This window comes from Chrysemys picta, chromosome 9, assembly GCF_011386835.1.
Source record: "Chrysemys picta bellii isolate R12L10 chromosome 9, ASM1138683v2, whole genome shotgun sequence".
Taxonomy (NCBI): Eukaryota; Metazoa; Chordata; order Testudines; family Emydidae; genus Chrysemys; species Chrysemys picta.
Genome location: NC_088799.1, coordinates 75,632,466 through 75,645,329, shown reverse-complemented (window position 1 = coordinate 75,645,329; position 12,864 = coordinate 75,632,466). Strand labels below are relative to the sequence as shown.

The window sequence follows — 12,864 nt, the reverse complement described above, 5'->3', positions numbered from 1 at the left end:
AGCAGAGAGTCTCGGGGGAATTTTCTGGCCAGAATATGCCACTTCATCCCAACCAAGCAGTGTAGAGCAGCCATAGCAGACCTGTGAAACTCCTATAGTAGAGTTTTAAAATAGTCAGAGAATGTCTATCAGGGGTCAGCAACGTTCGGCAGGCGGCTCGGCAGGGTGAGCACCCTGGCGGGCCGGGCCAGTTTTATTTACCTGCTGACGTGGCAGGTTTGGCCGATCGCGGCCCCCACTGGCCGCGGTTCGCCGTCCCGGGCCAATGGGGGCAGCGAGAAGCCGTGGCCAGCACGTCGCTTGCCCGTGCCGCTTCTCGCCGCCCCCATTGGCCCGGGACGGCGAACTGCGGCCAGTGGGGGCCGCGATCGGCCAAACTTGCCACGTCAGCAGGTAAATAAAACTGGCCCGGCCCGCCAGGGTGCTTACCCTGGCGAGCCGCATGCCGAACGTTGCCGACCCCTGTAGAGTCTATATTGTAGAAGAATGTACATGAATAAGATTGAACAGTGATTAATTATTCTTCATTAGACTGATTGGATCGTAAAATATAATGAGAGGGAAGATCTGTTTGTTCATCGGTCTGTTCTCTTGGAAAACACATCAGTTTCTTTTAAGATCAGATGTGTTATTTTAAAGTTATGTTCTAAAAGTGGTTTCAGAGTAGCAGCCGTGTTAGTCTGTATCCGCAAAAAGAAGAACAGGAGTACTTGTGGCACCTTAGAGACTAACAAATTTATTAGAGCATAAGCTTTCGTGGACTACAGCCCACTTCTTCGGATGCATATAGAATGGAACATATATTGAGGAGATATATATACACACATACAGAGAGCATAAACAGGTGGGAGTTGTCTTACCAACTCTGAGAGGCCAATTAATTAAGAGAAAAAAAAAAAAACTTTTGAAGTGATAATCAAGATAGCCCAGTACAGACAGTTTGATAAGAAGTGTGAGCATACTTACAAGGGGAGATAGAATCAATGTTTGTAATGGCTCAGCCATTCCCAGTCCTTATTCAAACCGGAGTTGATTGTGTCTAGTTTGCATATCAATTCTAGCTCAGCAGTCTCTCGTTGGAGTCTGTTTTTGAAGTGATCATATAAAAATGACACTTCTTAATACAACAAACTTATTTGTGACTGTGTCTATGCCAGCATTTTTCTTCATGTTTCCCCACCATTACACTACTATAAAGTGGACAATAGCATTTTAACCAACATCCTAACCCTGCTCAGGTTAATCACATGGTGGTTAAATTGCTGGCAGCCTCCCTATACTAGTGCTACCATCTTTGGAAATGTACTAGTGGAAATGCAACTGTGTGAAACTTTAAGAAAAGGGCTTGTACCATATAGATGAGGCTTTCTGTGTTCAGAGTCATAACTGAAGCTCTGTGCAGATACAAAATTTGTATCTGTATCTGCGTCTGGTTCTCAATCCGCAAAAATGGTCCGCACATATCTGCAGATTTGCAGGGCTTTAGTCATAACTGCTGACTTTACTGATTACTGAAAGAATGCATCTTGATTGTTGGTTTCCTGGTTGAATTAGCAAAACTGGCAGTTTAAAAAAATATATATATTTTACATATAAAATGAAAAGATCTGATCTGGAATAGTTATAAGATAATAAAATTGAAACCCACTGATTCATTTTTACAAATGTAACCAAAACTCCAGGTCAGAATCTCCAAATGAATGCTACATTTACTGTTTGTTTATTTCTTGCTGTACTCTGTGTCCTTTGTATTGTGAAGATTTCTATTTTAGGGTACTATTATTTAAATATTATTTATGAAGTTGGTAGTGACGCTTTTTCATAGTTAAGTTTGCATAACAATTTCCATTACAAGCCCCCATTCTCATTTGCTTATAATGTTGCTCAAATTTTCCATGCTTGGTCTCTGCCTCAGGTGGAATTTTTATTCTTAATTTTTTGAAGTTTCAGCAAAAATTCAGTTGTTTGCATATACTCAACAGAGCTTTGTAGAGGCTTTCACCTAATTCCTCTTAATATTCCAGTTGGACTGAGCTCCCCAGGCCCGCAGAGCTTGAGCTCCAGACAGGACACAGCAACAGATGCCATCCCTTTGGCTTATGGCACAAAGTGCCAGGCTAGGAGCCAGGAGGAAACCATCTCTTCTAATTTCGGTTGTTCTGCTTGCTCGTGTTAATAATTTTGTGCACTTCACAGCCCTTATTATTGAGTAAGGTTTCATACCGCTAACTTAAGTATACTGTCCCTACATTTTACAGATGGAGTAAAATGCATTTTGTAGGTCAAGTGATAGTCCTTTGTTTTTAGAGCTAGAGGCTCAAGATTTCAACCCCAGCTTTGTTTACTTCATCACACCACAATAACGTTAACCAAAATAAATACTATTCTTTCTTCAATAATCTCAGTATACACACACGACACAAACTTTTGAAAAAGAACAATAGCAATTATGTATGCACACAGTAGTGTCACATTGATCAGCATTAAATGGAAGTTAACATATAATTACGCTAAATTGATTTTATATACTTTCCCCATTAAACTACATAAACAATGTTATTAGAAGAAACACAATTTGTAAACATTTTCAATAGATTTTGTTAATGAAAATATTAACTGATATTTTCCATTTAACAGAATCACTTAGAAGGAAATATTTAGAGGTAAAGTTGTTGTTATGATGAATATGTTTTTCTGTATACTTAAAAATAATGGGTTCTCCTTGGAGTGATGATCTCCATGATACCACTGTGGGGCATACATGCTTCTGAGACTGGAGAATTCTTGCAAGTAGTGTCCATTGCTCTGTACCTGCTCCCTTGCTCTCCTCGTGTTCTGTGCTGAGGGAAAAGGGGCTCTGTGGACCAGTGCTTCTCCGGTTCCTTCTTACCAGTACATGGCCTGAGTCTCCAGTGTCTGGAGCTAGCTATTTCAAAGATTTATATGTAGTTAGCATTGTTACTAGTTTTACAAGTTTAAGTAGCAGTTAGTTAGAACCCCAATTCCAGGGAATTCTCTGATCCCCAGCATGGGACTTAGATTATGCCTGGGCTTCATGAACCACATCTGCTGCTCCTTCTCAGTCAGCAATGACCACCAGGGCTGCCTGTATTTCCTCAGAAATGCTCATACCTATGTTAAATTCAGTGTCTTCCTCGGCTTCCCTAGCTGAACATGGCAGGCATAAGAAGTTCAACTTCAGAAGCACCTATGGAACACCATGAGGCCTCACTCAGATCCAGGTTGCAGAGATTTCCATCCCCTCTCCTCCTCCTCCCCACCGTACATTGGCCTGAGCCCTAGAGGAGTACTCCTCTCAGCTTGATATTTGACTCAGGAATGTAATGACTAGAGTGAAGGAGCCTTCGTCTGTGCTTTTTCATAAGAGTAAGGGGCACTCATAAGCAGAAGAGCAGATCCTTTGCTAAGAAAAGAGATCCCTCCCTGATCCTGTCCAGGTAAAGCGAGACTTCATGCCTAGAACACAAGGATTTAGGTCCTCCTAAGCCTCATGATTGATTAGAAGATGCATAGGAGCAAAGCTCTTTCAGTACCATTCCTTGCATTGTCATTGATGCTGACCATAGTACCGACTAAAACAAAGCATCGTAGTTGAGGGACCGGGAAATGGTTGGTACAAGCAAAGACCATGTAGTCAGACACTTCTGTACTGGAGGTACCATCACAGCCCTATAAGGATTACTAAGAGTCCCTTTACACTGACTCCGATGGTGCAAATCGATGTGATACAGCTTTCAGAGGTTCCAGTATCTTGCAGAACTCCAGAGGGTATCTTCATCCTTCCAGACCTGCAATCTCCCTTGTTGTTGGGGCCAATCCTAGCACGGAGATTCTGTCAGGAGAGGACATGGACTTAGGGAGAAGCCCATCTCTCATCCCATCCCTGGTACCAGTGTTGATTCCATCTCCACCTGATTCCGAGATATGCTGTGGTGGACACCTAGCACAATTTTCCACAATGACTGTGGACAGTGGATGTTGGCTATCATCCATTCCAGCTATATTATCGAGTTTCCTTCCCCACCACCTCCAAAAACCCCTTTCTTGTCCCTCTTCAGGGACCACTCTCATAGGATTCTCCCTTCTGAAGAAGGATCTCCTTTTCTCCAGTCACTGCAATAGAGTGAATACATCTACAGCATCAAGGAAAAATAATTTTATTCCAAACATTTTCTAATCCCCAAAATGACAGGATGGTAGAGATCCATCCTTGATATGCAGTGATTTAGTTGGTGTTGGTCCTGCTTTGAGCAGGGGATTGGACTAGATGACCTCCTGAGGTCTCTTCCAACCCCAATAGTCTATGATTCAATGTTGTTATTCGCAAGCTAAAATTCCACATGGTTATATTGGCATCAGTAATACCATCCCTAGAAAAAGACACGTGCATCACAACTCCGTGTGAAAGATGTGTACTTTCATGTTGATATTGCCACAGAAGTTTACTCAGATTAGTGGTGGGTCCTGACCACTGACCATACAGTGTACTCCGTACTAGCAACTGTACCCAGGGTCTTCACGAAAGTGTTTTTCATAGTAACATCACAATGGGGTGGTTCCACCATCTTGCCATATCTTGATGACTGGCTTCTCACAAGCAGGACATGTCTAGTCACTGCTCCATCTCCTAGCATCCCTGTGAATCTCTGAACGTGTAAGAGTCTACCCTGACTAGGTTTTATAGGGGTGACCATAGACTCAGTCAGAACAAGGGGGTATCTCCTTGTGTATAGATTCCAAGCCATGGGAAACTTGATAGATCAGATTATATACAACCTTCGGACATGGGTCTGGATCTGATGCTGGGTCACATGGTGTCATGTACTTATGTAACGCCATTTCCCACACTCCATCTCTGCTGCCTGCAGGCTTGGCTTAGAACAATACAGATGAGTAAACCCAGCATGAACACTATAGTGACACTTCCCATCAAGATAAAGGCTTCTCTGACTTGGTGAAAAGCTCCTCCACAAGTTCCTTTCCTGTGCTCCATGCATAATAGGACAGTAATCATGGACTCTTCCTTGTTAGGTTGGGGCACTCATATGGACAGTCACACAGTACAAGGTGATTGGATGCCCTGGGAAACCAGAATTCATATAAATATCCTGGAATTCAGAGCAGCCCAAGAAAGATGCAGGGCAGTCTTACCATTAATCCAGTCTCACCACATTCTCATAATGTCAGACAATATGATAACCATATCTGATGTAAACAAACAAGGAGGAGCAAGATCCATTTCTCTGTGTATAGAAGTGGTCAATTTATGGAACTGGTGTATCAAGAATCACATCACCCTATCAGCAGTGTGCCTCCCAGGAACCTAGAATTTGATGGTGGACAGCCTCATCAGACAGTTTGTCACTGACTATGAGTGGAAGTTACACAGCTTAGTGGTGAAGAACCACTTCACTCAGTGGAGAACATCTACCTGGGACCTGTTTGCCAGGAAGTGCCATACATACTGTTCCAGGGGAGCTCAGGATCAGTACTCCAGAAGCGATATTCTCCTACTCCCTTGGACAGACTGCTTGAACTATGTCTTTTCTGTTATCCCTCTTCTTCCTTGATTACTGCAGAATATTCGACAGGACAGAGCACAAGTCATTCTCATTGTGCCCAAATGGCCCAAGTCTTCTGTGTATGTCAGCCCAACTCAAACTCTTCATATCAAGGTATGGTATTTGAATGGGTGTGGGACCTAGAACATTCTTGTTCCAAAACAGTGTAAGCAGTCCTTACTAAGACCAGAAAGGACTGCACCCCAAAAATGTTATCTAAGAAAGTGGAAGCGTTTGTCTGGGCCCAGGAGCTCAGTATATCTCCTAAGACAATGAGTATTCCTGATATTTTGGATTATCTCCTTACCCTCAAGATGACAGGTCTTGTTCCTAGCTCTATATAGGTTCACCTGGCAGTAATCCGTGGACATCACCCTCCAACATTTAGCAACTACAAGTTCTTATGAGGATTAATTAGAACTTTCTCACTTGTAATAAGACCAACTTCTCAATGGGACCTTAATTTAGTACTTTTAACTCTTACTCAGCCATGTTTCAAATCCCTGGCTACCTGTTTGATGACTCACCTGTCAAGACAAGTAGGTGAACCAGAGATCCTGATGGCAGACCCTCCTTACACAATATTTCATAAAGACAAAGTCTCGCTATGATTACGTGTGCAATTCATTCCTAAAGAAGTTTTGGAACTTCACATACCTGGACTAACCACTTACCTGTGTTCTTCCTGAAGCCCCAGGCCTTACAGAAAAGACTTCATTCTCTGGATGTGAGATAAACTTTGGCACAGAGAATGAAACCAATCAGAATGTCACCTAGGCTATTTGTTGCCCTAGCAGAATGAGCCCGAAGGCAAACTATTTCCTCACAGAAGCTCTCCAAGTGGATCTCTGTCTGTATTCTACTTTATCAGCTGGCCCACTTTCCTCCCTCAGATGGGACACATGCTCACTCTACAAGAGCACAGGCAGCCTCTGTGGCATCACTTCAAGAAATATCTCTGCTTGACATTTGTAAGGCAGCAACATGGAGTTCCATCCTCCCTTTCATGAGACATTATGCTTTGGTCCATGCCTCCTCATCTCATCTTTTGATGACATGATTTTGAGATGGTGATTTTACAAGCAGCCATATCACTACCATACTTGCCCCTCCTTCTCTTTGAGTGCCTCTTGTCAATCTCCCACAGCGGTATACACATAGGGACTAGCACTTGAAGAAGAAAGGGAAGTTATCCTTCATAACTGGGTTTCTCAGGATGTCAACCCTATTTGTATTCCACTACCTGCCCTCCTTCCCCTCTACTTCATATCATCTCTGATTTGCAATAAGTGGAGAGGTGTCTGACCATACCACACCTTATACCCTCAGCACAGAGCACAAGGTGAGCAAGAATGTAGACACAAACCAGCAGACACTACTTTGAAGTGTTCTCTGGTCTCAGGCACATGGAGTGCATGCATACCCACCTTAGAATTCAGATAGGGACCACAATTCTTGAAGAACTCCATTTACAAAGGGTATCTTCCCTTTTTTGTTGTGGGTTATCAAATATCTGATGTTCTAAACTATTCATTTCCATATACTTTGCTTTTAGTTCTTCAATTTTGTGAATGAGGTGATAACCTTTTTTTTTTTTTTTTTTTACTATTTTAAAACAATTATAGAAATAAACTGAAAGTAAATTAAATGTTTTTTTCTGTTCTGATATGCTTTATCAAAATTGTCCATAAGTTATAAAGAAATTGAAATCCAAAGCCTTTTCCTGTTCCTTATACTATGGTCAATGTAGTGTTGCTTGTATTAGGTAGGTTTCTGCTTGCAGAGCTGCACCCATATTTGAGTGTGTGTTTGTATAGTGCATGCATCCGAAGAAGTGGGCTGTAGCCCACGAAAGCTTATGCTCTAATAAATTTGTTAGTCTCTAAGGTGCCACAAGTACTCCTGTTCTTTTTGCGGATACAGACTAACACGGCTGCTACTCTGAAACCTGTTTGTATAGTGACATCTGTATTTTTTTTTTTTTTTTTTTCAAACTGATTTTTCAAAGAAATTACATAGGCTGACTGAACCAGACACATCAGCAGAGTCATGTGATTATGAATATCAAATGAAACAAATGCTAAAGTAAAAATAGAAAAGGATAGTTAATAAATTAAGCCAGTGGTACTGAGCATGAACCATATTCAAGATGCTCTATGGACATTCCTTTTTTCTTGCTGTAAAACAGTAAACCGACTATACTATTACCTCCGAAAGGGTCAGTTGAAAAGATGTTGTATTTGAACAGAATTATCTAATATCTTCAACAACATTTGCAAAAAAGAACAAATTTTATCTGTTTGCTTATGCCGCCTTCCATATTTTACTTAAGCATTAAACAAAACCCAGGCTACTGGGAGTGGAGATTACAGCAACCCACTTTGAGCTACATAAGTCAGTGTTTAACACGTATCTAAAACATTAAGCCACCCAACACAAATGTGAGACAGGCAAGTATTAACCTTTTACTGTTAGAGATTTAAAGCCAAAATTTTCAAAAGTGGCCAGTGTCTTTTGGATATCTATCTTGGATATACTGCGCCTGATTTTTCTGAAGTGCTAACCACTTGCAAGTTCCCATTGGCTTACATTGGAGATGTGGGTTTTCAACACCTCTGAAAATCAGGCCTAAACTATACGTTTTGGCCCAAGTGATGTGCCCATGGTCACACAGCCAGTATATGGCAGAATCTGAAATAGAACTCAAAGATAAAACATACCTTCTCCATAAAACTCTTCTTAGTATTTACTTGTATATGTATTAGAACACTGAGATTTACTAGTAAAATCCAATATTTGAGAAGCAGAATTTATTAATATACATGCTATGAGCTATCTTTAAATAGCCATCGTGGTGAGGGAAATACATACTCGTTTTAGCACCACCTCTTTCTTCTTTGTTTAAACAGCGCATAGCAAAATGGGACTGAACCATGAGTGGGTCTCCTAGACGCTATTGCAATACATATTCTTTCTGATGTATTATTTATTTTGTTTGACAAAACCATTCTATCAATATTACTTTAAATAAAATGAGTGTCGTCAGAAGTACCCAAACATAGCATTATGGTACTGGCAGTAATAATATCTGTGGGAAACAATATTAATTGCTCCTTTCTGAAACTGAACTAGCAGATGTAATAGTGCAATCTTAGACTGCATCTCAGAGGTAATTCTGATAAATAAAAAATTACTAAAGAACTACTAGTAGGGCCATACCAATACAGTGGACTGCACTTTTCAGGCTCTGGAACTCTTTTGAAGTGAATGCTCTTGTACTTTTGTTGTATCAAAAAGGTTTCTGATGTTTTTGTGTGATAGTAGTGGATTTTAAAAGGTACTTTCTTAACCTGATTTTTAATTTAAAATCATTTGACATGCTTGGTCTGTTAGACCTGTGTTACTGGAATGACCTCTGGATTTTAGTGAAGAGGAGAAAAGAGAGTTTCCTAATTAACAAATAAAGATTCCTTTTTTTATCTCTCTCTCTCTCTCTCCCAGATGGCAACGCTCGCAGCTATCCCTGCTGGTCTGGCATTTGTATCTATTAATATATATGCTGCGACAGAAGAAGAATCAAAAGCCCAGTCAGTGAAGCCAAATCAGGTAAGATTCTTGCTATTGTCCCATGCATTTTTTTTTTAACAATAAGTGAATGTATACAAACACCAATGAATCTTTTCTGTAAACTATATGCTACAGAAAACAAAGAATAATATTTAGAAGATGTTTTGGAATGCTATAGCACTGCTTTATATGCTATTACAAATGATCAAAATATAGACAGAATTACAGAAAAAATAGTTTTAAAAGTTTAATATAATAATAGATTTTACAGATGTAGGCCAAGCAGGCGGGAATACAGTTGTCACAGATCCTAGCAAGTGACCCCTCCTGGCTAGGATTGCTGCGAGGGGACTCCAAGCCTCTGTGTCCTTGGGTCCCCAAGTTGCATTAAGCCCCTGGAGTCTGAGCAGAGTCCAGCCACTGCCCCAATCTTGGGAAATTTAGTCGCACTGTCAGGGCACAAACCTTTTATGTGGCATCCCTTTCAGAGAACTGGAAAGCATTGTCCATCTGCCTGGCCCCTTGGACCAATAGCGGCTCTTCCAAATTCCCTTGTACTTAAACACATCCTCTCCCAAAACTGCACCCAAAATGTGTGAAGCTTCTGGTTTATGGTTAATTCTCAGGGGGATGCAGCAGTTGTGAAGCAGTTAATTTGCACGCATGCTTTTGTTCTTATAAAACAAGAGAACAGCTCATACAGAACAATAAACATCTTAAACAGCAGTGTCCTTCACTTTCTAGCAGGTCGTTGGGGATCATAGATGTTCAGAAAAGCAGGCAGGCAGGGTGTCTCCTGCTTCATAGAGGCTCTCTCCCTCTTGTGAACTCCCTTACTCAGCTTCTGTGACCTTGCTGTTTCCGGCCTCCCTGCTTCCTCTTCTCATTTGGCTCGCTATTTAACCTCCCCTGCCCCACTACCTTTGTTTTGTCCTTTGGATAACTTTCCACTGCTCCTATCGTCCCTCCCTCCCCCCCTTTCAGAGGAGTCCACTAAACTTGATTTCCAAGGGTAAGCTGTGCTTCTCTATAACCTTTTGATGTGGTTGAAATACTGTCATTAACCTCAAGTATATTCCATTGTTCCTATCTTGTGTGTACAAGCTACAGGACCTGTCAGCATTGGTGGAACTACATATATATAGGCTCCCATTTTTTCATAATACAACTTCACAATATCAACCAGAAGTCATAAGTTGCACAGCTGTAGCCTCAATTCATCACAACAGTATTTACTGAGACTTGCATGTTACTATTGCTCTAAAGTTCAATTTTAAGTAATATCACACATTTAGATATTTGTATTCATATTAAAAAGGCTGGTTTTCCAATTCTTGCCCTCATTTTATTTTCTAAAGTAGAAGGGGCGTGTGTGTGAGAGAGAGAGACTATATCATTCTCAGTAATAATGCTACTAATTAACACTTATATAATGCTTCTCATCTCCAAGAACTTTATATGAATTAATTAATCCTCACCACAGTTTTGTAAAGTAGGTTTATAGATACAACATGATATGAAGGCTTTGTTGTCTTATGGGAAGAAAGAACATTTGCTATTTTCTTTAAAGTTGTTTCTAAAATTTGGTATTTACATGTAATGACTTTTATATGTTTCTGAAACAAGCTCGCTAGAATAGATTCTTTTCCTTTCAGCTTCCCATTTATTGTGTGCCGCCTCTGAAATCAAGATATGTTGAAGAAGACCCTGGTCATTTGCAGGTGGGGTTTTCTACATTAAGAAAGACAACTAGTCATTATGTTGAGTGGTGCAAGGTAAGAAATATAGTTTGATTAATGCTTGAAGACAAAATGTTCAGGAATTCCTGATTTAACACTTGAGTACAACATTAAAGAGCAGCATATTCCATCCAATTTGCTGGGCACTTAATTAAATCAGAATTGCCATGGTATGTAGGGGACAAGTATGAATGATATTCTTGGCCTGAGCTTAGCAGGGAGCCAAGAAAGGTGTGTGGAGAGTGAGATGACCTCTTCAATCTCCCTGCAGTCCAAACCAAACAGCAGTGACCCCGAACAGGTCCCTTTCCGTCTACCCCTGGATTTCACAATTTTGACAGCATCTAATGGCAGCATACAAAATCACTATTTGGTTAAAACAAGAGTGGAATATGTTAATATATTGTTTTTTTCCAATGCTATTACATTTTATTTTTTGTCACTTAGTTCTTTAATTTAAATGACTTTTAAAAATAATGTCCACCCTCACTGAATAGGCATATTCACTGAGGCATAAGTCTTTGCTGGAATGGGACCCAATTTTGAATTGACATTGTAATTTTACTTTTCCCCAACTGCATTGGTTGAAATGGATTGATGGAAAATTTGAACGCCTGGGAATATGCAAGTTCTAGGTCTTCCCATGGTTTGCTTGATTAAATGATTCAAATAGCAATATTTTACACAATGAACTCAGTCATTAAATAGTAATACTAACGCCTAAGACCACCTGGTCAGTTCTGTATTTTTAAAACTTCACATTTCAAACTACAACTCTAAATTTCTTAAAATTGGCATTATTAAGAGTTACTTCAGCATTGCAGATTGTTTTAGCTCAATAAAGTAAAGGAACAAATACATTTCTCTTGGTTTTTTTTTTTTTTTTTTTTTTTTCTTTTCATTAGAATAAAACCTGTTTTCCAGTTTAAGAAGCTAATAATTCAGATTTTTAATTGGATCCAAAGAACTGTATTTAATACCATAGTTCTTTCAGCTGCCATTGTTAGTACAGTTAGGCTGTGTGATTTCTTATGATGTCTGCCTTGGAGCTCTTGACATTTAAAATTATTTTTCATCCGTTAACCTCATGATCTGTGTTCTTACCATATCTTTGCTATGGTCCTCATCAAACTAAGATATATTTTTGCACATTCATACACTTTATGTAGAAGATTGCCTGGGCTTTCATTTTCGTGCACACTCCATCCCCATGCTAAGTAAAAGTGCAATGTTAGCTAACAAGGAAAAAAATATTTTAAGAAGGGAAGGAGATTCAATGATGCGGAGATTGTCTGGATCAGCTGAATGATCAGTGGGGCAGGTATGAGGTCCTGAAGAAAGAGTACAGTAAGTCCATGGGACACACTTGAGGGGTTACTCAGAGTCAGCTAAAATTTCATTACAAGATTTGTCAGTCTACATAATATGGAGTTTTAGCTTTACATTTCCTAAATAGTTTTGTCTTTGTATAGCATCACAGGAGGACTGCAATTGTAAATTACTGGTGGTGCAAGTTAGATATCTGAGTGCCCAGCTTTCACCCAGTCACTTTTTATTTGTGTGGCGTAGGGATGTTTCTGTGTCTTGTTCTTTTCTATATGTTAGTGTCCTTTGTATGTCTCTTCAAGGGACACTGACTTAAGTATTATACTCTGGCTAATTTTAACACCTCGCTTATAACAACTAAGAGTTAGCAAAGATGTATCTTTTTTTTTTGGACTTAGGGTTGCCAACTTTCTAATCACACAAAACTGAACACCCTTATCCTGCCCCTTCTCTGGGGCCCCACCTTGCTCACTCCATCCCCCCTCCCTCCATTGCTCGCTCTTCCCCACCCTCACTCACTCGCTCATTTTCACTGGGCTGGGGAGGGTCCCTTTTTGACTGGGTGTTTCGGTTGAAAACCGAACATCTGGGGTTTGTTTACTTTAGGAATTTGACAGCATTTTGTATATAGCCAACTTTACAATTTCCCC

At 40.2% G+C, this 12,864-nt stretch overlaps 1 protein-coding gene across 3 annotated transcripts in view; it reads left to right on the top strand.

Annotated features, from left to right (window-relative positions):
- The window catches only part of APOOL (apolipoprotein O like), a 50,946-nt gene that overhangs the window by 14,897 nt on the left and 23,185 nt on the right, over positions 1-12,864 (top strand). For all 3 annotated transcript variants that reach the window (XM_005284535.5, XM_024103751.3, XM_065557233.1), the window contains 2 exons: positions 9,084-9,188; positions 10,805-10,924. In XM_005284535.5, the coding sequence (XP_005284592.2) occupies positions 9,084-9,188; positions 10,805-10,924 (225 nt within the window). The remainder of the gene's footprint in view (positions 1-9,083; positions 9,189-10,804; positions 10,925-12,864) is intronic.